Source organism: Ictidomys tridecemlineatus, chromosome Y (assembly GCF_052094955.1).
Source record: "Ictidomys tridecemlineatus isolate mIctTri1 chromosome Y, mIctTri1.hap1, whole genome shotgun sequence".
Taxonomy (NCBI): domain Eukaryota; kingdom Metazoa; phylum Chordata; class Mammalia; order Rodentia; family Sciuridae; genus Ictidomys; species Ictidomys tridecemlineatus.
This window is the reverse complement of record NC_135494.1, coordinates 18,302,509-18,327,669: the sequence shown is the minus strand read 5'-3', so window position 1 is coordinate 18,327,669 and position 25,161 is coordinate 18,302,509. Positions and strand designations below refer to the sequence as shown.

At 46.7% G+C, this 25,161-nt stretch overlaps 3 protein-coding genes across 3 annotated transcripts in view; 2 read left to right on the top strand and 1 right to left on the bottom strand.

Moving 5' to 3' along the window:
• The window catches only part of LOC144372078 (uncharacterized), a 161,591-nt gene extending 137,856 nt beyond the window's left edge, over nt 1-23,735 (top strand). The window contains exons 10-12 of the mRNA XM_078035494.1: nt 20,246-20,362; nt 21,337-21,451; nt 23,373-23,735. Of these exons, the coding sequence (XP_077891620.1) occupies nt 20,246-20,362; nt 21,337-21,451; nt 23,373-23,575 (435 nt within the window). The 3' untranslated portion in view covers nt 23,576-23,735. The remainder of the gene's footprint in view (nt 1-20,245; nt 20,363-21,336; nt 21,452-23,372) is intronic.
• LOC144372132 (thymidylate synthase-like) lies at nt 270-10,250 on the bottom strand. The gene is made up of 8 exons (XM_078035541.1): nt 10,217-10,250; nt 7,479-7,583; nt 7,178-7,287; nt 6,076-6,253; nt 3,377-3,478; nt 2,446-2,621; nt 1,997-2,068; nt 270-656 (listed from the first exon to the last, which is right to left on the bottom strand). The coding sequence occupies exons 1-8, from the start codon at nt 10,248-10,250 to the stop codon at nt 519-521; spliced, it is 915 nt and encodes a 304-aa protein (XP_077891667.1). The 3' UTR covers nt 270-518.
• On the top strand, nt 15,291-18,951 carry LOC144372131 (uncharacterized). Its single transcript, XM_078035540.1, has 4 exons — nt 15,291-15,305; nt 16,917-17,031; nt 18,352-18,467; nt 18,634-18,951. The coding sequence occupies exons 1-4, from the start codon at nt 15,291-15,293 to the stop codon at nt 18,949-18,951; spliced, it is 564 nt and encodes a 187-aa protein (XP_077891666.1).
• Nucleotides 23,736-25,161: the final 1,426 nt, after the last annotated feature.

Sequence of the window (25,161 nt, the reverse complement as noted above, 5' to 3'; positions counted from 1 at the left end):
AATCCAGCACACGCTTGCTTGGCTTAGGTGCGTTTGTTTGGGTGAATCTCTTTTAGGCAGGCACTGAGCAGATAAATGACAATACAGAATTAAAAAAAAATGGACAAATGCAAACAGTTCTTTATTATAAAAACATAAAACAAATAAGCATTCATAATGCACATATATTATGATGGATGAGTTACTTCAAAATTGAAGGGAATAAATAGCTTGTACGAACAATGAAATTCACAAGTCTTAATGAAGCCAAGAGACTGAAATGCTATGTATTTTTGCTAAAAGTATATAAACTCCCACTTTCTTTGCTCAGCATTTTGTGCTCCCTCAGTCAACAAAATGTGACTGCTAAAACATACAGCACAGTTATATCTGCCAATGGAAACATACTTGAAAGCTAATGAATAGTAACTGATTTTTTTGACCTAGTTTCTTTTTCTTTAGAAAAAAAACAATTTTCACCTGAGCATTCAGCCTACCCCTACAAGTGACAAAACCTTTCCAACTCATTTGAAAGCACTCTAAACAGCCATTTCTATTTTAATAGTTGGATGTGGATTGTACCCCTCAATTTGAAAGTCTTCAACTTTGAAGTCATCGATTTTCTCAACCTTTCGAAGGATTTTGAGCTTTGGGAAAGGTCTTGGTTCTCGCTGAAGCTAAAAAAAAAAATCAGATCATTATTTTGCCATATTTGTGCAACCTGCTTTTAATTCTGCTTCCCATGGAACAAGAACACAGTATTTGGGCTGGGATTGTGGCTCAGCGGTACAGCGCTTTTCTAGCATGTGCGAGGCCCTGGGTTTGATCCTCAGCACCACATAAAATAAATAAATAAAATAAAGATATTGTGTCCATCTACAACTTAAAAAATAAATAAATACTTTAAATACTGTGTTCTTTTTTTTATCAACAAAATATTATTTTACAAGTGTCTAGTACTGTGGGTGCCCTAACCCTGGTTATACACTACTACTGCAACATGCCCAATTGTTTCTGTTGCACAGATCAAGTGTAAAGGGTATCTTGTACCAATACAAAGCACCAGGTGCCTGGTAGCCCATCAGGTGTGAGTTATGGTAATTCATGGTAATTATTAACACTATGACACAGTCTTTTATTTTACTTTTCCATCTATACCTCATAGTAACATGCAGTATAGTTTCTTGAGTTTCACTGTCCCTAACCCAAATGTCCCTGGCAGAAAGGGGAACAAAAGATGGCATCTCTTGACAAGTTACAGAAAAAGGCAAGCACAGACTCCAATATGAGTACTTGTGGCAGTGAGGATGTAGAGGTCATGACCTTTTGTATCTGTGTCCAACACAAGTGCAGACAGCAGAGAGAAGCAGCTGAATAAACCTGTGGTCACCCTCTATTTAGGCCAAGATCCGAAAAAGCAGTAACTTACAATCTAATCTAGAATAGGATAAGAGTAAAAGTTTTGGGTTCTAAAATTATTTTTTTCTTGGGGCTCATGAAGGCACAGTCACATTTTTATTCCATTTCAAGTCATCTGTTGGTCAGTAATTGGGATTTGAACAGACTAGGCTTTTGAGAGTTCAGATCTAAGCATTATATTTAGCATAAAATAAAGAGAAAACATGCACTTCAATTCCCCTTCAAGTAAAAATGAATTGGGGAGGTTGGGATTGTGGCTCAGTGTACAACACTTGCCTAGCATGTGTGAAGCACTGGGTTCGAGTCTCAGCATTGCATATAAATAAATAAAATAAAGGTCCATCGACAACTAAAAATATGAGTTAAGAAGGCCCCAAATTCCCTGCCCAGAGTGTGGCTCTTCCTTTCTGTTACAGGTGCTTAGTGCCTCACAGCTCCTATCACATCAAGTATCACATCATCCCTGCCCACATAAACACTGGAGCATGTCCTCTTTACTTCAGCATGACATCACACAGAGGGCCTGTCATATAGGAATGCTTCACAAATCAACCTTTGAGTACCAAGTTTTGAAAATTATACTAGATATAATTCTTACCTGAATTTTCAGTGGCTCAATGTGATTCAGGTAAATATGTGCATCTCCCAAAGTATGTACAAAGTCACCTGGCTAAATAAATCCCTCAGAACAATCAATGTTTTTATTTCAATTCCTTTAAACACATCACTTAAAAACACATTATAGAATATGTAGCTATCCCAAGGCTTTTGAAAAAATAAAGAATTTAACCAGTACAGCTTTTGAGAAAAGTTAATTTAGGAAAGTTACAATATAGACAACCTGCGTGAACTTAAGTTTACATAGACAACAAAGGCAGGAAAGCCCGATGAAGGCTCAAGAGGCAAGCCAGTTTATATCTGTCTTACGTATATCAGATTTTAATACTAATCAGAGACTGAATTCTCCTGCTAGTTTTTCCAAATTAAAGAATCAAAGAGCTCAGTGCAATAGGCTGGCTATAAGAGTGCTTTCCTAGGGCAGCTCACCTGCAGGCCCGTGATGTGTGCAATCATGTAGGTAAGCAGGGAATAGCTGGCGATGTTGAAGGGCATGCCCAGGCCCATGTCACCTGATCTCTGGTACAGCTGGCAGGACAGCTCCCCATTCACCACGTAGAACTGGCAGAGGGCATGGCATGGAGGCAGTGCCATCAGAGGAAGATCTGAGGAACCAGCGCAGAGGAGAACAAGGAGGGGTATATGGTTTTAAAGAGCACAGCTAAAAGCATGGTAAACCATTGGAGATCATGAATAAAGCCATCAGGCCCCAGGGAAGTCTGCAACCCAGACCTTTTCATCATACAAAAATCAGACCATTGTCCTACCCCTTGCAGCAGTGGCCTGAAGCTGAAGATTTGTGCAGATTTATCTATGCTGAAGCAATGTTCTCCTATTCAAGCTGAAATTAAGGATCTATGCTATTTTTATGGCACCAGACTGCAAATACAGGAGGAATGAATTACTTCATTTGCAGGGACCACAGGATATTGGTGCCTTCAGCAGACCCTACTGTCTTCATTATAGATCCAAAATCCCATTCTGGGTAGACTTTATTTTTAACAATTGTGTTGTAAAATTATTAGTGAGAGTGGAGTAGTGGTGACTGGAAATGTCATCTGCTCCAAATAAAACGTTAAGATTTTATGTATATTTTCATAGGCAATTTAAAACTCTTTTTTTGAAAAAAGTACAAGTATAAATGCACAAATTAAGATGCTCTGCTTTCAACCTGATGATCCGAGAATGAAAATGAATTGTGATTTGCTGAGGTTAACAACAAACCCCATGGTTGGGACGAGCTCCCAGGGTCCCACCTCTCCGGGTCCCACCTCCCCGTGGTGCCTCAGCAGTGTCACATGTCTTTGTTTTGTGCTGACCATACACTTAACAGAAAAGAGGATGACCAGGATGGTTTCACCTTTTGGGTTCCAGGCACACATGATGATCCTTCTGTCATCAGGGTTGGTTTTGATGGTGTCAAGCACTTTTTGCAGTTGGTCTACTCCTTGACCAGAATAATCTATAGAATTGTTAAAGACACATACACAAATTAGTCAGAGCCTCTCATGGGATGACCCTGCCATCATCTATTACACCCTTCACTCAATGTCCCTTATTGACCCATGGTCACAGAACTCTGTGCAAATTTCTCATCTCTCTCTGGGTTGAGTTTGAGGTCTTAAGCTTTTAGTCCTCTGGAGTCATAGTAAAGTCTGTTTTCTATACATGAATTCCTTAAATATTTGTCCTATCACAGTGTCACCTCCTCCTCCTCCTCCCTTCCTCCACTGCTAAGTGCTATGGTTTAAACATGGTTTGAGTGTGTCACTCAAAGGTTCATGTGTTGGGCTGGGGATGTGGCTCGAGCAGTGGCGAGCTTGCTGGGCATTCGCGGAGCGCTGGGTTTGATCCTCAGTACCACATAAAAAATGAAGATGTGTCCACCAAAAACTAAAATGTCACAGGGCACAGTCCCCACGATTAAATCTTGGTGGCTTATTTTATAAGAGGGAGAGAAACCAAAAGGGACACTTATGTGCTCTTCTCATCTCTTGCCATGCAATTCCCAGCTACCTCAGAACTCAGACTGTACGAAGGCCATCACCAGATGTGGGTCCTTGAGCCTCCAGGACCAGGAGCTAAATAAACCTTTATAATATTATCCATTTTCGGGTGTGTTGTTCATAGTTAAAACAAAAACAAACAAACAAAACCCTCACAGACATATACACTTATCTCAGTAATCTTAGATTTTTCCAATGTTTCCCATGGACTCAGCTTCTAACCCACCAACCCTTCTTGTCACACTTACTGACACAACCTGGTTTATCCTTGTCCCACAGAACATATTGAGTCTGAAGTAGAATATAGCATTGCATACACATTCCAACTAAAAAGGGACTATGGATTCCACGACCTTGACACTAACTTAGCCACATTTCTACCCCAAACTATACTCGAGACTGAGCAGCTAAACAGATATTTCCTATAAATATAGGAAAACTCTATAATAATTACATCATCTTTCTTTTCTCTCAATCCTGTTTTCTGGAGTTTGATTCCCTGCTTTCTTTCTGAGATGGAACTGGAAGCTGAGAAGTGATTTGTTAATGGAGACAGAGAGCTTCGAACTGTCCTCTAGTTAAAATTCCAACAGATGAGAAATGTTCCAGACCAACAGTTCTGACATCTTGTGGGATAAAGGCCTCTAACTGATCAACTCTGGATTGTACTAATGTTAATTTAAGTAAGAGTATTAACAGCAGCTATCACTATGGGCGGGGACAGGGTGAAGGGTACAGAGGAATTCTCTCTACCTTTTTTTTCCCCTATTTTCTGTGAATCTAATTATTTCAAAATGAAAACTCAGAATCAAAGATGACAAACTCCTCTGCTGACATCTAGCAGCCTGTACTCATCCAACTAAGTCAATACTTTTATTACTTGGCCCCTTAAGCAACAAGAAACACCAGGCAGGATGTAAAACCCCTAGCCAGGGGAGAAGCCTGACATCTTCAGGAAGGAGCCCTAGGTCAGCAATCACATACCAAGAAGCCACTGATCATTCACCTGCAGAAAGTCTGGCCTTGCGCATGCTAGACAAGCCCTTGTTGTACCCATTTTTAAGTATGCAATTCAACAGCATTAAGTAATTCCTATTGTTGTACAACCACACAGTATCCACTTCTAGAACATTTTCATCTTTCCAAACTAAAATTGCATTCCCAAACACTAACTTCCCATTTTCCCCACAACCCAAGCCACCATTCTACCTTCTCCCTCTTCAAATTCACCCATTCCTAGTCCTCCAGCATTTTTTTTTTAATTCTTGAAACTGCCAACATCAAAAAAGGCCTTATGACTGCACATAACTGCAGACTTAGTCTTTCACTGAGGAATTAACACCAGGCCCAAATCCCTCCAGCCAGGAAATTGTTACTCCTGCATGTGTGCACACACACACACAAATACACCCTCAGGTGGTGTTTGCTTTGGCCACCCCTATCCTAAGAACAGGTGAGCTAGAAAGAAAGAGCCAAAGGCAGGAGTAGGAGGGGGGTTGGGCTCTGTGACTCAAGCAAATGGTGCCACTAACAGGACAGGAAATCCTGGAGTGAAATGTTTCATCCTTCCTCTATTCCAGCAGAGTGTGGGGGAGGGGGACCCCAATGCTATGCTGGATCACACCAACACCACCTACTGCACGCTAGAGGTTTAGTCTCTAGCTGAAGAAATAAGCTCCCACAGATGAACTTTCTTCCTACCCTATTCCCCAACATGGACAACAATCCTGCAGCTATCTGCCAACAAACGACACAGGATGGCACAGATAAGGAAAATTCCAAGAATTCATAAGAACCCCATAAATGCAAATCACCAAGAGTGTGATCTGACCTTCATGGGGCACTGTCTCTCAAAATGTCAAAGTTCTATATCAGCTCCCGGGACAGAACCCAGGACCTCACACATGCTAGGCAAGCACTCTACCACAGAGCTACACCCCGGCCCTGACGCTGACGCTGATTCATTGTGCCCTAGACTTTATCCAAAACAATGGAGCAAACTCACGCTAGGAAGAACATTTGAGAAATCTGAGGAATTGCTCTGTCTCCTCACCTGAATCCATATCTTTGTATTCTGCCCCAAAATGTCTCCACTGGAAGCCATAGACTGGGCCCAGGTCCCCTTCTTCTTGTCTGGTGGATAATCCCAGGCCATCCAAAAAGCCTCGAGATCCATTGGCATCCCAGATTTTCACTCCCTTGGAAGATAGTCCTTTCGCATTTGTGGATCCCTAAAGAGATGAGAGTATAACAGGCACACAAGTGAATTCTGAGCCATCTGGGTTGAGGCCCCCAAAGTCACCCACTGCTCAGCCTCTAGCCCATGCTGACACGCTGGAGGGCGGGCACTTGATCCTGTCCATGTGAAGCCTGAACTATCTGTAAGCAGACTGGACCCAGTCCTAACTTTTGGAGGGTGGTGATAGGGTGGTCTGACCCCTTCTTTGGATCCATCTCTCCAATCTTTTCCTATAGGGCTGGGGGTGTTGTTCAGTAGTAGACTGCCCCTGAGTTCAATTCTCGGTACTGTTTAAAAAAAAAAAAAAAGACCTGAGATTTCTGAAGATGCATTTTAGAAGTTCACTGACATTTAAAAACCAACACAGAACCCACCCCAAGAACACAGAACTGAGAAAGACTGAACTGAAGCCAAATGTCAACCCTTTCTAGGTCTGCCTGGATGGCCCAAGATCATATAAGCCACATCAAGAGCTTTATAGATGGGATCCAAATGTCTAGCTTGTCCTAGAACCAAGCCCATCTCTTCAGAGGGTTCTGGTCAGTACTAGACAGAATATCACTTGTTCTGGACCAGGACACTATACAAGGAGGAGCCTGGTGTCACTGCCACCCATCTCATGGCTCTCGAGCTCTTTTCCAAACTACCTACTACCTTTTGCTCTCTTCAGCATTCAAAACATGTTGAGTGACTAGCACATGGCAGTCTATGCTCCAGGTCCTGGGGGAACAACAGCAAAAAAGTGACTAATTCTTTGCTCTTGTGGAGCTTATTTATTTGTCTGTTATCCCCCTACCCACAATGGGGGCAGGGTGGAGAGGAAAGACTGTGGCATTACACATCAGATGTTCCCTCTTGAGAAAAATACAGGAGTCAGGGGAGAATTATAGTCTTTGACTGGGAGGCTGAGACTCACTGAGCAAAGACTTAAGGAGGTGAAGGAGTCACACTCCACGGGGGTGGAGGAGAAGGTTCTAGAGAGTGGGAAGCAAGTCCCAGAGGCCTCTGTGGGAATGTCCTGGTGTGCTCAAAGATAAGCAAGAGGGTTAGGATGGATGGTACAGAGATGCAGATTTCCCAGAGCTGGAAGGCGCTCTGATAAGGACTCTGCTTTTTACTGAGTAAAATGAGAACTACTAGGGATAATGTCTAAGGGCTGTGGGCCGAAGAGTTACATGATCGGACTCTTAAAAACCCTCTCTATGTTGAAAACATACCGTCAACTTTCAACAGAAGCAGCTTCTTTACCTTGATAAACCACGGCAACTCCTCCAAAACACCCTTCCAGAACACACGTTTGGTTGTCAGCAGAGGAAATTCATCTGAAAAACAGTTGGCCGTACAGTTTGAACATGGGAACAGAGAACACATCTTCCAACCTTTCCTGTGGAGGAAAACTGTCCTGGGACGTAAATTCCTAGAGTGACTTTAGGAACATCCAGAAAACTGCAACTCCTGGGATCAGGGAGGAGCTCCAGGCTGCAAGGCAAGTCAGTGACACAAGTCACACAGGCACAGCCCCTCCTGAGCCCTGGCGACTACCCGACACAGCAGTTCCACACAAAGACATGGAGGATGCCCCTGTAGAAAAGGGAAAGAGCTATCACCCACTACCCAGTCCTTGTGAATCCTGTCACACAGGTGTGAAGGCAACACTCAAAATGTTTCCCAGGAAACAAGCAATTCCACCACTGTCAAGAATAAACTTAACTCAGTGCAGGGGAACAGATGTCACACGGGTGAAAACTTCAGAATAGTTTTTCAATATTTGTAAAGCAAATAAACATCAATTATTTTAGTGTTCCAAAGCCAGCAACTGTTCTCAGAATGGGTGTCATGAGCAGCTTCCCGCAGCAATAATAACCTAGAACTCCAGTGAGACTCAGGTGGACGAGGAATAGAGAGATGCTTGGCCTCATCTGCTTTTCTCCACCAAAGTTGACCCCATTTAAAGCTGTCCTGGAGGAGCAGGCCAGTCCTGGACAGAGGTGGCTGCCAGGCATCCCCAGAAGGCCAGCTGCCCTAAATCAAAAAGTGAGGCTAGGCCAGGTGTGCTGGTGCAGGCCTGGAATCCCAGCTACTCAGGAGGCTGAGGCAGGAGGATCACAAGTTTGAGGCCAGCCTGGGCAATTTAGAAAGCCCCTTACTGAAATGTTATTAAAAATCGCATTTTAGGGCTGGGGTTGGGGCTCAGTGGTAGACTGCTTGCTTAGCACACATGAGGCACTGGGTTCATTCCCAGAACCTGATAAAAAATACTAAATACTAAATATTGTCCTTCTACAACTAAGAAAAAGTTTTTAAAAATAGCATTTTTAAAAAGGGGGTGTGGATGTAACTTAGTGTAACATGTGTAGGGCTCTGGGTTCCACCCCCAGTATAAAAAATAATAATAATAACTGAGGTTGGGGTTTATCTAGGGCTTTGGGGTCCAACTCCTGGGTATGCACCTTGGTTGTGCATCACTGGAAGAGTGACTTAACTTCTCTATGCTTCAACTCACCACCTATAAATTAGGGATAGAGAAAGTTCCTACATCAAGGATTGTGGGTGGGATTTAATAAGGAATGGTTAACACACTTGGGTTAGCATTAGCCACCAGCAGGACGACTCTCACGCTGTCACATGCAGGGCTAGGCTCAGGGATGAAAGTGGCTCATGAGTCCCCAGGGAGCTGACAGCCGAGTGCTCTTAACCCAGCCTCTGGCTCCTCTCTGCTTCCCTCCTCCTCAGTTCCCAGAGAAACCCACACCCTTCACATGAGTTATATCCCTGGTTCCAGGTTGGGAGTGTTTGAAGCTCCCATGTAAGACGGCTTTCCATCGGCTTGACCTGGGGAACCACCCAAGTGCAGCCACCTCATGCCACAGCCCCCTTACCTCTGAATGCTGATGATGACCCTTAGGAGCCAGAGGATGCTCGGTATCAAGACAATATCCAGGATCTGCTGACTGTTGTATTTTCTTGCTGGTAAGAGACACAACCCTTTAATAATGCGCTTCCTCAGTCTCTGCCCTGGGGGGACTGGGACTGTGGGTCCCTGGGCAGTGATGCAACTTCCTGTCAAGATGGGAAAGGGGGCTGGGAGTGGGGCTTAGTGGTGAGCGCTTGCCTAGCATGTGGGTGGCCCTAGGTTCTAGGCCCAGCACTGAAAAGAGAAGAGAGCAATGGTCTGAGCACCAACGAAGAAGTGCTGCCTTGAATCCGGAACCATCCCTACAAGTCAGAGCCAAGGTGAGTGTGGAGGCCAGGCTTCCCTGTCCCCAGCCCCCAGCCCCCAGCCCCCAGCCCCAGAGCTGTGTGAGCAAATATGGACTGTCCTCAGGAAGTGGCTCCAATTCTACAGAGCACATTGCAAGCGAGCCTTCCTCCCCCAGAATTCTTTTCATCAAGTTCCCTTAAGAAGTCTTAAATAATCCCACGCAGGGTGGAGGTAGGTGTGGTAGGAAGAGGCAGGGGCAGGGTGGGTGCAGGCTCCTGCTGTGGGGAGGACTTGGGTGGGAGGCCAAGGCAGGCAGGAGATGGAAGGGTAGAGGGCAGCCCCGAGACACGGCCCAGTGTTGGAGAGATGACCAGGTAAGAATCTGGTGTGATGGACTTCTACAAGCGAAATCCCTAAAATACTGCATGGCTAGACACACACAAAGGCACCATCCCTCTCAAGAGCATTGGATATAAGTGTGTGTGTGTATGTGTGTGTGTGTGTGTGTGTGTGTGTGTGTACACATAGAGGCATATATTTCCTCCCAGTGTTGGGGATTGAACCCAGGGCTCCACACACCGGATTAGTGCTCTATCACTGAACCACACCTCCAACCTGAATACGGAACACTTTTAATAATTTTCTGGTGTCCCCCTTTCTGGCCCCCAAATCTCCACAGTGCAGGGTGGATTTTCAACAGAGAACTGAGTAAGCACCTGGTCTTCTGTGAAGCCTAGAGCTGGAGGCACTGACTTGACTGAATGGTGGCATCAGCCACCGTGGCCATCAGGCTGTGATGATGATCAGCGTGTCAAACATAATGGCAAAAGCAAAGTCCATTAAGAATCAAGTGAGAGGCATGTCAAGCTCAGGCTCTGATGGGTCCCCAGAAAACTGAACCAACAGCTTATGTGAGATAACTAGCCAGTGCTGAAATTCATTTCTGGAACTTTTAGGTCACTGCATGGGAAGCAAGAAACACTAGGCTTGAACCATCCCATGATCATCCATTGGCTGCTCTGAGTCACCCGCAGAGATGCAGGAATCACTAACCCATATTACTTTGCCTTCCACAAAAGTCTATACTGGTGAAGAATATTTTTATTTTTCTATTTTTTGGGCACCAGAAATTGAACCAGGGGGTGCTTTACCACTGAGCCACATCCTCAGCCTCTTTTTTTTTTCTCCATATTTTATTTAGAGACAGGGTCTCGCTGAGTTTCTTAGGGCCTTGCTAAGTTGCTGAGGTTGGCTTTGAAACATTATGAAACATTAAATGTAAATAAAACAAGAGGCCACTATGGCTGAGAATAGGCCGCACACGTTAAAAGTAAGGCCTTAAACCAGGATAAATGGCTCTTTCCAGAGGCCATCGGCTAGAAAATTAAGGGATACACAGTCCTCCGTTAGCAGTTATCCCAACAAAACTGACTCATCAGTCCTGACCATAATTCACAGAATCAAAGTGCCAGGTTTGTGTCAACTTCGTGTTTACGCTGGTGGGGCCAGGACCTCCTGAATTCAGAGAGGGGTCAGCTTCCCTGGCTCAGGGGAAGGTTGTGGTTGCATCTTGCCTAATGCAAGTTATTGAGTTGAAGTTGCATTTGTTAATTCTAAAATATGGAAGGAAGTATGGTGTTTGGTCCACTTGAGGATTCACTCAATAGAGTATCAGACTTTGTTTCTTTTTTGTGGCACTGTGGAAATGTGAATGAGAACAAGTTGGTGACATCTTTCAGGTGGAAGCATTGTCCGAGGACGCACTCATCAAGTTGGCCAAGAAGCCATTTTGTGAAGCCCCTGTTGTCTCAAGGCTTTTGACGATGAATTCATGTGTGGAGACGGTAATTCTTCATGGACCTTTGCATTTGGTGAGTCACGGAACGTATCTGAGTAGATCATCATTTACCAACATGTCCACAATAATCTCACATATTATGCATAACAGGTCATGGCTGGGTAAATATTACCATTTCCTTATTTGCTTTTAAGAAAAGTAATAATGACATTATATTTTCTCCTTTTTTTGCCTTGAAGTATGTCAGTGTCTTAACCAAGCATGATTGTTGGTAGGTAGGCTAGCAAGAACTTGAACTCAGGGATTTTACTGTCATGTAAATCTATTGTTTTTCATTGATTTCTATTAATATATCCAGGTTGGCATCCATTACCTTTTAAGCATTTCACTTTCCCAATTGTGGGCACCCTGACAGCCCTCAACCTTCTGTAAGCACAGACAACTCTATAAGGAACCTGAGGATAAATTTCCCTGTGCATGTCCCCTTGTGAAACTGCTTAAGCACCACCTGGTTTACACACAGGTGGCATTTCTAGATCAAAGTGTGCATGTTTACTTCTTTGACTAAGCACTGCCAGGTGGCTCTTCTGAATAGCTCTACCTGTGGCCAGGATTGTATTATCTAGCTTTCTAACTTTTGCATGTGGAGTAGATACATAGTGGGAGCACACTGTTTTTGTTGGTATTTTTCTTGGTATCTATTCTGATGCTTTTCACTGGGGGATTTTCTCCTGTGAAAATGGGCTTCCTCTGGATGCCTCTGCCCGTTCCTCTACTTGACCTTATTTTCTTCTTTATTTTTAAAATTTTTCAATGTGACTTTTTAATTTTAGTTTTATTAAAGACATTGTCCTTTGCTTGCATAGTCTATACCTAAACACTAATCCTTGCTCCAAGGCCCAGCTTGCTCTCAGCTGCCTCAGGAGGGGAACGGTCTTTGGTGATAGCCAAGAGACACCCCTGTAGGGGGCACAAGTGCTCTGGCCCTCTGGTGTCTTGTCAGCAGTGCTTCCCATGCTCACAGAGGGTTTCAGACATTATAAAATTGAATGAGTTCATTCAGAAATTAGAAGTTCTATTGAAAGATATTTGCATGAGCCAAATAAAACCTATTTCTAGGCATCCTGGTGAAGACAAGGTTTTATCTTTATGTCTATGTTTTTTCTATGTTTTGTTGTTGTTGTTAGAATGAAATTCATATGTTGCCAGACCATTCTAGCAGATGTGTAACTAGATGCCATTTAAATTACCCACTTTTAAATGGTAGACATTTTTTTTAATGAACACTGCCTGTCTGCACCTTTTTTAAAAACAGGACTGGGCTGAGAAGCCCAAATACCAATGGTTAGCTGGAACATATTTTTCATTTGGCCTATCAGTATTCCCTGAGGTCATCTGTGCAATCAGCTTCGTTACTCCTGCTCCCTCACTGGATTTCATAGAAACCATATGCTATGTATGAATCAGAGACACCAATCCCTGATTAGATGCTACCCTACTTTCCAGAAAAGACTGGGCACACCATGAGTTGCACAATGATGGGACCAGGGTCCAAAACCTGCTGAGAGGGAAGGACTGGTTGTGAATGTATTTTTGAAGGCTCCAAGCTGGAACTCTAGAGGCACCAAGCAGGGCAGATGCTGGTGGGGGTATTTGGGTACTTGTTGGTGAACACATGCACACCTGAGATGGGTAGGCATGGAGGAGAAATCAGCAGCCCATAGGGCTTTTGAAAGTGATCTTATGTGAAAAGAGGCTCAGGTATGAGTACAGGAAATGACATCATTGCCTTGACAATGGATCAAACAGAACATGGAACCCTGGTATCCAGGCACCCACTTAAGTGACCGAGCTCATTTGGTTGGAGAAACTGGAGTGAGAAGGATGTTCCCCTGTCCTTGCAAACAATGCCGAGCCTCAGGCTCCCAGGAATCTCAGGGGGGCCAACTAGCCCTTTTGTGGATGCACTGGATGAGGCTTCAACTTAGACGCCAGATCCTCTGGCAATTGTCGCAGAGGAGCTCAAGAGTAACAGTGAGTAGCACAGGGCAGGTGAGCCCAGCAGGCCCTCTAGTCTGATCCCTGATGAATGGCCCAGGACTCCTATTCTGACTGTGTGTGTGTGTGTGTGTGTGTGTGTGGTGTGTGTTTGTACTGATGGGAACTGTCCCATTGTGCTTTGACTCTAGTGTATTGGCACAAGTCATTTTTCTGTTTGTCACCATTTCCATTTTGAACCCACCATTCTTGGTCCCAACCCAGGGTGAAAATGATGAGAACACGGAGGAGCCCTTCAGGGTACAGAGCCTTGAACATTACAGGCAGGACCAGCTTAGGAATGAGCTCCTGCCTGTCATTTGTGGGAGGAACCTACATTTCAGCAGCAACATGGGGTTAATCTCCTGGGATTCCATCCCCACCCAGCAGGTGCTGGATATCTTGTTCCCAAGGTAAGCACCAGACCACCAAGCCCAAGTGTGTAGCCCCCTCATGCCTGGGTCTTGGGGCTGCCATGTACCTCTCAGGGACCCAAAGTTTTGTGATACCTAATGAGATAGAGGACCACACTCATAGTGGAATTTCAGCCCCGAATGTGACGAGTCCTGGAGGTGCCTGCCACAGCCTTGCAAGGGGAGTGAACTTTCCTTCTTAGGCAGAGAAACCATCCTGACTCCAGCTGATCCACAGAGGTCTGTGGAGCAGTCCCCACACACCTGGCACCACAGATCAATGGTGTGCACTGAGCTCATTCCCAGGTGGACTCAGCGAGGCCAGGTGGTCTTTCTGGTGTGATATTGGCTTCTTGAAGAACGTAGATCTGTGCCAGAGGCGTTTCAAAACTCAGGCCTTGGGAAAAGCACTTTTGGGTTAATAAAGACATGTTAGTATACATAGAGGGAAAGAGCGTTCTAGCTGGGACATAGCTGGACAGGGGCTTTGGACATGGCAGCTCCCACACCCAGAGAGATGTGGGAATCAGCAGTTTGGGCTCATTCACTGATGAACATGGAGAAAGCACCCACTGTGAAAACACGTTTCCAGTCACATTTCATAATTCAGTGAAAAATGGAGTGCAAATGACCGCCATTGTGTCCCTTTTCATGGGGGTCAGCCTAAAACCGCAGGTGCCATGAGTACATATCCGACATGTGACTGCATCCCTGACTCCATGAGGCATAACTGCACGTTGTCCTCTTCAGTGACTATGGTGGACCCCTTGACCAACTTCAACATAGAATGGGCTTGGGGTCAAGAGGGTGGGCTCCTGTTTCCAGAATAGGGACCTGCAAGGTGATTTGACTTGGGAAGGCTGAGGAAAGACTGCTCTCCCCAATTCTGTGTTCTGCCTGCAGTGTAAAATGTGGGGCTTCAACAGTAGGAGGGGTAAGGCGGGGAGTTGTAGGTAGTCATGGTCCACTGGGGAAGCCCCTGGAACAATAGATCCCCCCACACCACACCTCCCTGTTCTCCCCCAGGGCCACAGAGATGTGGTCTGCACTCATGGGAAAAGAGAGGTCCACCGCTACTCAGGGGGACTCAGTGAGAGCTCACAGAGAATGAGGTAGCATTGCAGCCCTCGCCAGGGGAGGAGGTGTCTCTTGAGCCCTGAGAAGAGTGGGCAGGAGGACAGACACTCCTGGAAGGTGCATTCCAGTTTGGAGAACACATAGCCAAGAAAAAGAAAAGTGTCAGGCCTGCCCAGATGAGGGGAGAGCTGGTCATATCATGGATCTAACGCTCCTTCGTTGAAGGTTCTTTGCCTGTGGCAACCTGTCCTGTCCCTGCCTGTACAGCCACTGTGTCTGGTCTGAGGTGGACTGGTGTGTTCAGAACCAGGGACAGTTCAGAAGTGTAGGGTCAGAGGTTTTCTCTGGAGGCCATGGCGAAGGCAAGGCCAGGGTTTTGCTGACTCCATACCTGCCTCCCCACAGTGCCTCACCTTCCTTCCTGGGGACCTGGATTAACTTCTACACCGAGGCTTCCCATCAGCCTCCAGGCTCTCTGAGTCTGCAGCAGCTGCTGCCATATATGGGGCTCTTGCTGGTTGGTTTGTACCTGGAGCATCAAACATACCACCTCCTGGCCACAACTGAAGATGGCATATCAAGCCAGGCAGCGCCTGAGAGCCAGGCGGACCAGGGTGAGTACCTAAGGGTATATGAGGAGAGGTCTGACTCTTGTCCCACTGCAGGGAGTCTGTATGCCTGGTGTTGGGCTGGAAATTAGGATAAGCCTTTGTCCATTCAGGAAGTGACCCCAGTCTGCAAAGAGGTCCTGTGTGGGCTAAGGGCCTGAGTTCTTCCTGGCAGCAGGGGTATTGTCTGTCTGTGGGAAGGTCAGGGCAAGGCAGTCATGTTGGCATCTTTTCTCCTCTAGCTACAAGCTCAGTTCCTGTCACGGCTCCTCAGCCAACCCCAGAGCCAGAGCCTTCTTCCAGGGAAAGGGCAGAGCCGGAGTCCAGGACATCAGGGGTCTCCACTCGGTACTCCCCACGGCCCCAGTACAACAGGCGGGTGAGAGGCAGGTGCCTCATTCACGTCTACCTGGAAAATGAAATGACAACACAGTATAGGAGCATCCTGGTGAGTCTTCGAGCAGGGGAGTCTCCTGGGAGCCCACAGTGGGGAAGACCGAGTCAACAGCAAACACCTTGGACTAGGCCTGTCTTCTTGAACTAGAGCTTCTGGAAGGTCAGGAAGGAGAGCATAAAATGAGGAAGAGGGAGGCGGGAGAGCAGCAGCATGCCAGGTCTGGGTGTGAGTGGGCCTGCGTGTTTTGGGGTGTGCAGGTCAGAAGTGCAGGAGTGAGTGCTGGGTTCAGAGGAGGTCAGAGAAATATCGAGGGTACAGGCCATCCTCTACTGACCTTGGTATTGAGGAGGAGTATATTGAACCGTGGAGGTTGAAGCAGAGGAGTTGGCAGTCATTTTCTTGTGTGTGGGAGGGGATATGTTGCTGGTTGAAGGGAAGGGAGCGATTGTAGAATGATTAGGGTGGATAGGTGTGGGTCACAGACAACTGGGGGTCTTGGAAGGGCCCATTAGTGTCCTAGTTTGCATGTATGTGAATAGAGATTTAGCGGCTCTCTCTGCAGAATTTTCCTGGGTGTGGAGTATCCATCATGAGACTCTGGTGTCCACCTCCAGGGGAGCCATGTTGAACCACGGCACCTGCTGAGTCCAAACCTCCTGACACCCCAGCAAGCACTGACACTCTTGAGCCCAGCAGCTTCCATGCCTATCATTAAAGAGTCCTAGTGTGTGTTGTGCCCTGGCTGTCAGGACCAAAACACCTAGGGTTTGTGCCTGGTCCACACAAAAATGCAGCTGCATCCCAGACCAGAGCAGGGATATGGAAGTCCACTGGACCATTCCTCCCATCTTGATGGGAGTAGAGTGTGTCTGTACAAAGCCTTTTGGTCCTTATTCCCTTGTCCCTGTAGGGCATAGCAGGTTGAAGCAAACTCTTGTACCAAGATTGGACTAGAGGCTCATAGGAAGACCCCACATGATCACATGAAGGCCTCAGGTAGCAGGGTAACAAGATGGTGCCCTTGTGTTGAGAGCTCTCTTGTCTCTGATTGTCCTTGAGCACTGTCCTCTGGGTAGCTACTCCCAAATTCCCTCTCTGATGAGCCTTCTCTAACCCTGCTCAGGTGACCTGCCAGGACAGCACTCAAGTCATCATCCGCAGGGCCTTAGATGCACACTTGCTCCAGCAGGAGGATCCAGAAAACTATGAACTTCTGCAAATTGTCTCGAACCATCAGAGTAAGTCGAACCATCAGAGGATAGGGAGCAGTGAGTCACAGTGGGCTCACGATAACTGGGAGCCAAAACACAGTGTGCATTGACCCAATGCCCAGGAAGAGTATGGTGGGACTTGTGCACAAAACAAAGTGTAATGATGGGGCATAAATCTGCAGGTTCTTCATATTCTCCAGGGGCTGTGGACCTGCCTATCATGTGTTCTTTCCTTGGCCTGAGGAGGCATTGCAAAGCTATTATCCACAAGGGGCCAAGAACACAGGCTTCTTTGTCTTGTGTTAAAGAAGACAGACAACCACAGGATGCCTACTTTGGCAGCCTTTCCTGACCTAGACGAGTACATGAGAAAAGCAGTTCAATGAACAATCATTTCTGGCTTCCAATCTTTCTATTCCTTGCAAACTGAGTCCACTTAGGACCAGAGGCCATTTCTAGAGAGAAGTGTGTGGTAGAATAGAACCCTTCACAACTTGTAAACCCTTCTTGGAGAGAGAGAGGGGGGGAGGGAGGGAGGAAAGAAGAAGGAGGAGGAAGAGGATGAGGAGGGGGAGGAAGAGGAGGACGAGAAGGAGGACGAGGAGGAGGACGAGGAGGAGGAGAAGGAGGAATAGAAAAATGAAAATAAGTTGAAGGAAGAGACCATGAATAAGAAGGTCAAGATGACTATTAGAAGAAGCATGAGGAGAAGATGAAGAAGAACAAGAACAACAAGGAGAAACACAAGCCAAACAAGAAGTATAACAATAAATTGATTAAAAATGTGAATGAGAATTATACTCATGAGGAGGAAATGCAGAAGTGGGGAACTCAAGAGAAATATATTGCTCTGGATGGCACAGCCCTGCTGTGGACATCCTCCACCCACGCTCAACACACCTGCAAACCACACCCTCAAATTAGTGTAGCTTTGTATGAGTGGATGAATCCACTGGCAAGGTGGAGGCACCCACCATCAAGTGCTTTTCCCCAAACCCACCTGTGATCATTGCTGCAGTGGGGAGAAAACCTTGAACACATGAGTCTTTGGGGACCAATCCAGATACAAAGTCTAGCTGTTTGTCTTTGGTGGGTCCAACATGAACTAAGAGGGTCTGGGGTACAAGGGGCTATTTCCTTGAAAGGTGTTTCTGTAGTGGACCTCCTGTGCATAGAGGGTCCTCAGGGAGGAATCAGTGGGGAGTCTTTGGTGGAACAGTAGCTGGATTCGGGGGCTCTCAGGTCTGTGTGTGAGATCTGAGCTGGCAGAGGTTCTCAGTTGTGGGGGATGTTGGGTAGTATATTCCTTGATTGTCACCTACCACGCCTCTGTCCCTGCCTCTCCAGAGCTGAGGATCCCTGCTGATGGGAAAGTATATTACGACCTGGATGGAGGAGTGGATTATAACTTTATTCTTCGGGAAACAGCTGCCAGCAAGTCGTTGACGGTCAAGCCAAATGAGGTAAACAGCCACCTTCTTCAGTCTTTATTCCTGGGGCCACTCCACATCCTCCAAGGGGACAAGAACCTCAGGTTCTGGATGGATGTTGTAGAATGCCCACAGAACCAACTGCCAGGCTGGGTGGGGTGCAGTTGCTGGGCTTTGCTGATGTTGTCATCCCCCACAGTTCTTGGAGCCTTCTGTGGCAGTGGCATCCAGGACCCCAGCAGCTATGAGCAGCAGCTCTACAGTGGCTGCAGGATCATTGCCCCAGGCCACCCAAAGCAATGAGTGCTGCATGAGAAAAGTCACCAGTAGCAGCTCCTCACTGCTTCACTCCAGCGAGCAGGTGGAAGACAGCCACTTTGTTCACGTCCTCCTAGAGGGACAGAGCCTGAGGGAGACAAAGTGCATCCTGGTAAGCCCGACAGCAGGGCTGCCTCTGGGTGTCCACACAGTGGAAGGCAGGAGACACAGCCAACCCTGGGACTATGGTGGGAAATAAAGAAGAGAGAGGTCTGTCTTAAGGGCTTGACCTGAGGAGGGAGAGCATCAGCATGCCCAGCTCCAGTGGTGAGTGGGCCTGTGTATTGTGGGTTTTGCATTTGCAGGCCAGAAATGCAGATGGAAGTGCTGTGGACAGATGAAGGCAGATATATGTCTAGGGTGTAGGCTGCAGTGCCTAGAACTTGGTATTCTCAATGAGTGAGGTTGGAGCAGAGGAGGTGGCAGTGATTTGTCACATGTGTAGGAGGGGATGTGTTCCTGGTGGCAGGGAAGAGAACCTCCATAGCATGACTAGGTGTAGGAATTTGGGGTCGGGATCACCTGGGGGGTCATGCCAAAGCTTCAGAATGTTAGCCTGTGCATGTATGTAAATATGGAGCTAAAGGGGTTCTGGGCAGAATTTCTATGGATGTGCAGTAGACACACTAATGCTGCAGGTGTCCAGCTGCAGAGGAGACATGTTCAGTGACTGCCAGTGCTGAGTCAAGTACATCATTACAACCAGACCCGCACCGAGCTTCTAGAGGCCAGGGCCTCTCAAAGCTGTCATGAAGCACTCAAGTGCACACTCTTGTATCTGAGTCTGTTTTGTGTAGTGGCAGTCAGGACCAAAATTTTCAGTGCATCTGCCTCTTTTTCTCCTGAATGTTTGACCACAGTCTTCTGGGTAGCTCCTCTAAAAGCCATTCTCTGATAACATTTGTCCCACCCTGATCCAGGTGACTTGTCAGGAGATGGTGACAAGCCTCATCCGCAGGGCCTTGGACCAAAATTTGTTGCAGCATGAGGATGTGGACAACTTTGAGCTGCTGAGTATGATGTCTGAGGATGAGAGTAAGTAGGACAATCAGACAGTGGGGATACATGATCCACAGTGGGCTCAGGATAACTCACAGCCAAGAGAAAGTGGGCCTTGTCCCCAAAATACCAAAGTGTGGTGGGCCTGGCAGAGACTCTCAGGGGTTGTGGATGTTTAGAGGTATAATCCTTGAGTACCACCTAACAATTCTCTCCACTTCGCTCTGCAGAAATCAAGGTCTCTGACCACTCACTCCTGTGTCTGTCCATGAATCCGGGAATAAAATATTTCATCGTGAGGAAACGCCCCCAGGTCAAGGGAAAGGAGGTAAACACCTACCTTATTCAAGCTGTACTTGTGCTGCCATTCCACTCCCACCTGGGGAAATAAGAAGCCTGAGCACCTGGACATATGTGCTAGAAGCCCATAGAGCCAACTGACAGGCTGGGGTGGCTTTCTGTTTCTGGGTTTGCTGATGTTCCATCCCCCACAGTTCTCAGAATCAACCTGCAAGTCCTCCAGGCTGCTTTCCCACAAGCAGGTGGGAGACACCTGCTTAATTCGTGTTCACTTAGAAACACAAAGTCCAAAGATGGCCAAGACTGTTTTGGTAAGCCTGGGAGCAGGGGTGTCCCCTGGTGCTTACACCTGGGTGGGGAACAGACACTGGTCCAATACCATGGACTACTCATGCCCTCTTAAATTTGGAGCTTCTGGATGATCAGGAGGATAGAGGGGAATCAAGAAAGGAGAGGTCAGTGTGAAGGGCTGGAGCTGAGATGAGGGAGAGCAGCAGCTTGTCCACTGCCATGTCTGAGGGAGTCTGTGTGTCAGGTGGCAGCATGCAGTCCAGAAGGGCAGGGGCAGGTATGGGTGACAGATGAGAATAGGATAGGACCTAGGTTGCAGGTTCCCTTGTATGGGATGCTGACATCTATGGAGGAGGACAGCAGTGTGAGGTTCTGCATGTTCCTTGAACAAGGAGCTGAGAGAATCTCTCTGCAGAGTCGATATGGATGTGGAGCAAGCACACTAAATGTCCAGGTAACTCAATGACCACCCTTGCCGGATGAGGTGCCCTCCTACATCCCAGCCAGCACTGAGCCTCTGGAGGCCAGGAGCTCTTGTGGCTATGTTTCAGCACTCCTGTGTGTGGTCATGTTCCTGGGTCTGTTTTTGGCCCTGGCAATCCAGACCAAAGCCTCTAGGTTTTGTGCCTAGGCCATTCCCAATGCTGCCTGCATCCTCGGGCAGACCTGGGATCTTGGAGGCTATTGTCCCATTCCTCCCAACTTGTGGGATGAGATTGCATCTGTAATCAAGTAGTTGAGTCCTTTCACTTCGAGAGGAGTGCAGCTCCACAAAGAGCAATGGCAAGCCCAGGAAGTCCTATGTACAAGGATTGGGCTAGTAGCCTATGGGAAGAGCCTACACGATGCGCAGGAGGTCACCCTCAGGTAGTAGGGTCATGGATGTTGCCCTTGTATTTAGAGTGGAGGTGCCTCCAGAATGACCCTGCCCACTGCCCTTGAGTAGTCACTTCAAGGCCCATTTCCTGAAGGCCTGTCTCCCATGCTGCTCCAGGTGACCTGCCAGGATAGGGCTCCTGTCGTCATCCGCAGCGCCCTCGACCTACACTTGCTTACTCAGGAGAAACCGGAGGATTATGAGCTGGGCCAAATCATCTCTCACCGTCAGAGTAAGTGAGACAATCAGATGGCAGAGAGTAAGGGTCAGGATGTGGACTCAGGTCAACTCTTAGCACCAAAGAGTAGTCTCTTACCCCCAAGAATACTCCAACAGGGTGTGTTGGGTTCTTGCACAAAGACAACTGCACTTCTGCTGGTGGAAGTTCTTGAGGTCTAATAGTGTACCCCAGTGGATATTGCGGCTCCCCACCAGGTGACCTGCCCAGGACATAAACAAGCATACAAAGCTGACATCATTGAGGAGTGAGGAGGAAAGCCTCTTTCCAGGAGCAGTATACTTTCATGGTCTGGGATAGGAGTGGTTTCAAAGAAACGTGGGAATGCATGGGCTAACGATGGAACTGGCATTTTGTGGACTGAAGCAGGACTATTGAAAGCCTTCTGTGTGACCAGAAATCCACTGCCTGGGCAGAGCATTGCCAGGATTCTAGCAAGCAGTAACAGGATGAAATTGGGAAGAAAACACAGCCTGGGAGACAGCCTGAATCATTTGTTTTTGCATAAATTCCATGGTCTTCCGCACCTGAGTCCACTTGCCAAGGAGTGATCACAATAGCCGTGTTGTGATCCCTAACTAAAGTCAGATGAGGGCTTCCTGAGCACGTAGCCACAGAGCTCATCTGATAATAATGCCAGTGCTTTTTTCTTGGTTGGTTGGTTGGTTTTTGTGAGCCAAACACCACAGCATCCATTATCCCAGCCTATGTACACTGAAGACCACCATCCCAATGAGTTCTAGGATCACTTGTCTCCTATCTTAACCTTCTGTTAGGTTAGTAGAGTCTATGGAAGAGGAAGTCTGTGTGGGGCCTTGGTAGCCTAAGAAATTCATAGCAGAGATCCCCACATCCAACCCAGAAGGGATGGAGAACAGGCTCTAGGTTAGAGGAGGGTGACAGGAAAGAGGTGTTCAGAGGAAGGAGAAGCGGGCTGTTGTATTCCCCCTCTCGGGGTCATGGCACCACTGGGCCATACACCATGTTGGAGGGAAGCAGTCCCTTTGCTGGTCTTTGGAACCATTGTTCTCAGTAGGGCAGCATTTGGAATGTGGCCTCCATTCTCAGAAGCCTGGTTCACATGAAGGCAGGCTCCACCAACACAGAAGCATGGCTCTAATGTGGTATCCATGCTGGTCAGCCTGTCCTCACTGTGGCCATACTTGAGGAAAATAACTCAGAGGAGGAATCCTAGGCCTTTTCTCTGGGTTTCATAGCTTTCTCTTTGGTTGTGCACTGAGGCTGTCCATAAAGCTCTAGTGTGTGGCAGTGGAGAGCTCCTCAGCCCTTGCCACAAAGGCATAGACTGGGAGAGAGAGAATGAGGGTGGCAGAGAGGGAGAGAGAGAAAGATGGAGAGGAGGAGGAGGACCTCTACTTGGAGAATGAGGATTCAGTGGAGCTAACAGGAACAAGGTACTGTTGCCCAGGGCGCAACCCTGTTTAGGTCTTCCTCCAACCATGCTCAACCTTTCTTCCAGTCCCTCCCACCTCCCAGTAGTGTATTCATCTTGAATGAGAATTTCATGTTGACATCAGAGCACTCACCATCCAATGCTTCCCTCCAAACCCACCTATGAAGATGGCTCATGTGGGGACTGAATCTTCGGCACAGGAGCCTTTTGTGGGAGATTTCAGATGTAAATCTAGTGGTGTGCTTTGGCAGATGCAAGAGGACCTGAGATGTTCTGGATTCCAAAGCCTTTGGTAGGACAGACATTAGGTGTGTTGAAGTGCTCTGCCTAGTTCTTCCTCAGGGAGGACTGTGGAGGCTGTCTTGTTGGTATTGGTGCTGAATTGGAGAGCTCTCAGGTGTGTGGCTCTGGCCTTTTCTGGCACAGGCTCTCAGATGTTGGGGTGTCCTAGGGAGCACCTCCTGAGTGCCACCTTCTTTTTGTACACCCCTCTCTCCCCAGAGCTGAGGATTCCAGCGCAGGCCAACGTATTTTATGCCAAGAATCCTCACAAAAAATCCAACTTCGTGCTGAGGAAAAGGAGCCTCTCCCAAAAGAATGATGAATGGATCCAGCCTCAACCTCCCTCTCGTCCTGCAAAGAAGGCTCCAGCCCTCCTGAGGATGCTTGCAAAAATCTGCTGCTGTGTGCCTGGGCAGCGCTGAGGCAGCCCAGGAATATTTACATTGATTACTATTTGCTTCAAAGTTTGAATCTATAGTTTGCCATTGTCTTTGACCTTGTTAGTAACACAGTTGTTACTCTATCCTGTATTTTTTGTTTCCATTAATATATTATTATTTTAAAATATATATGTTTTTGTTACCTAATCTACTCTGATGATTTGAGTATACTAAATGTAGCAGTGTTTCCTAATGGACACATCCAAACCAACAGGAAGGAATGTTTCATTCTATCAGCAAGAACTTCGGTATTTAGGAGTTTGGTAGATGGCATTATCTGAGTCAGTTTTCCAATGGGGGCAATGAAGTATCAGCTATCATGGTACAAACACAAACAAAAACACACAAACACACACAAGAGCGCACACACTCACTGAGAGATAGATAGACAGATGGAGTTGGTTCCTGCTGAAATACTTTGGAGACGTGGTTCTGATTTCTCCTATTTTGGGGTATTTTCAATTGCCCAAGGTATCTTGCAAATGAACCCATGTCTGAGGAAGACATGCATGTGTACTTCACATGCCACTTTTCACATAGCAGAGAGGTCATGTCATGTAATATTTTTCATGCAGCTGTGTTTTGACTGTGAACCATCCCATGAGGTCAGCTGTGGAATTTTCCACTGGTAGCATCACAATGGGGATTCACTCTTTGGATTTGAGGATATTTCCAATTTTCTTGATTCAGATTGGAATATATATATATATATATATATATATATATATATATATATATATATATAGTTTTTGATGAAAATTCTGCATTTGATGGCAATGAATGCCATGCATCTAGGAATCTGTAGACTGCAGACAATGAATGGATGCCTACTATTGCCTGGACTGGTCTGAAAAGTCCTGTAGCATCTGAGCATGTGTGAGGGCTGTACAGGTCTTGCAAAAAGGCCAGGTCAGATGATCCTGCACAAAGCTGAACTCCTAGTGGTCTCCACAACAGTGTAAGGGCCAAGGAGAAACACACTTCCACACAGAAGTTGGGAAGCTACCTTATGAAGGTGATCATAGGTACGGGATCCTCTTGGTAGGACCCATTTTCCATGGGGCCAGAACTGTGCTCTGAATGTGGTTGCTGAGAATTGGAATTTTCTAACTGAAGCAGTTCGTGCAAGCTGCTTCCACTTGCAGGAACAAAGTGTGTTCTCGTTGAGCACTTTAGGCTGTCCCTGGTTGAACTAGAGTGTCAGAAGCACTTGTAATGATTGGCATTCACAGTTTCACATTGAAGCCTCTGTGCCATCTGTAAACCACTGATGGCTGCAAGTGGGGAATGGAAGCCATTTGCTGCAAGCAGTTTTAACTTGCAGGACTAACTTTGTTGTAAGTGAGCACATGGTGTTTTTCCTGTGTGAGCTAGAAGAAAGCAAAACTGCTTCTTACAGGTGACAGGCATACTTTCACATTGAAGCTTTTGTGCAATTGATCTAAAACAGTTCACTCATATGGGCACCTGCACTTCAACTGTATGTGGTAAACAAGTGTGACAAATGGATGTCAGTGAGACTTTGGAGAACGGACCTTCTCAGCTGGTCCTCTTTCCTCCTGCAAGTT

Bases quoted from the DNA above. Each gene is read 5' to 3' on its own strand.
- LOC144372132 (XM_078035541.1), bottom strand. From the start codon at position 10,250: ATGGCCACGGTGGCTGATGCCACCATTCAGTCAA. The intron at 7,584-10,216 runs GTCAGTGCCTCC...ACTGTTTTTCAG, and splicing joins TGATGCCACCATTCAGTCAA to ATGAATTTCCTCTGCTGACA. The intron at 2,069-2,445 runs GTGAGCTGCCCT...GGATTTATTTAG, and splicing joins CACACATCACGGGCCTGCAG to CCAGGTGACTTTGTACATAC.
- LOC144372131 (XM_078035540.1), top strand. The intron at 17,032-18,351 runs GTAAGTCGAACC...CTGCCTCTCCAG, and splicing joins AATTGTCTCGAACCATCAGA to AGCTGAGGATCCCTGCTGAT. The intron at 18,468-18,633 runs GTAAACAGCCAC...CATCCCCCACAG, and splicing joins TGACGGTCAAGCCAAATGAG to TTCTTGGAGCCTTCTGTGGC.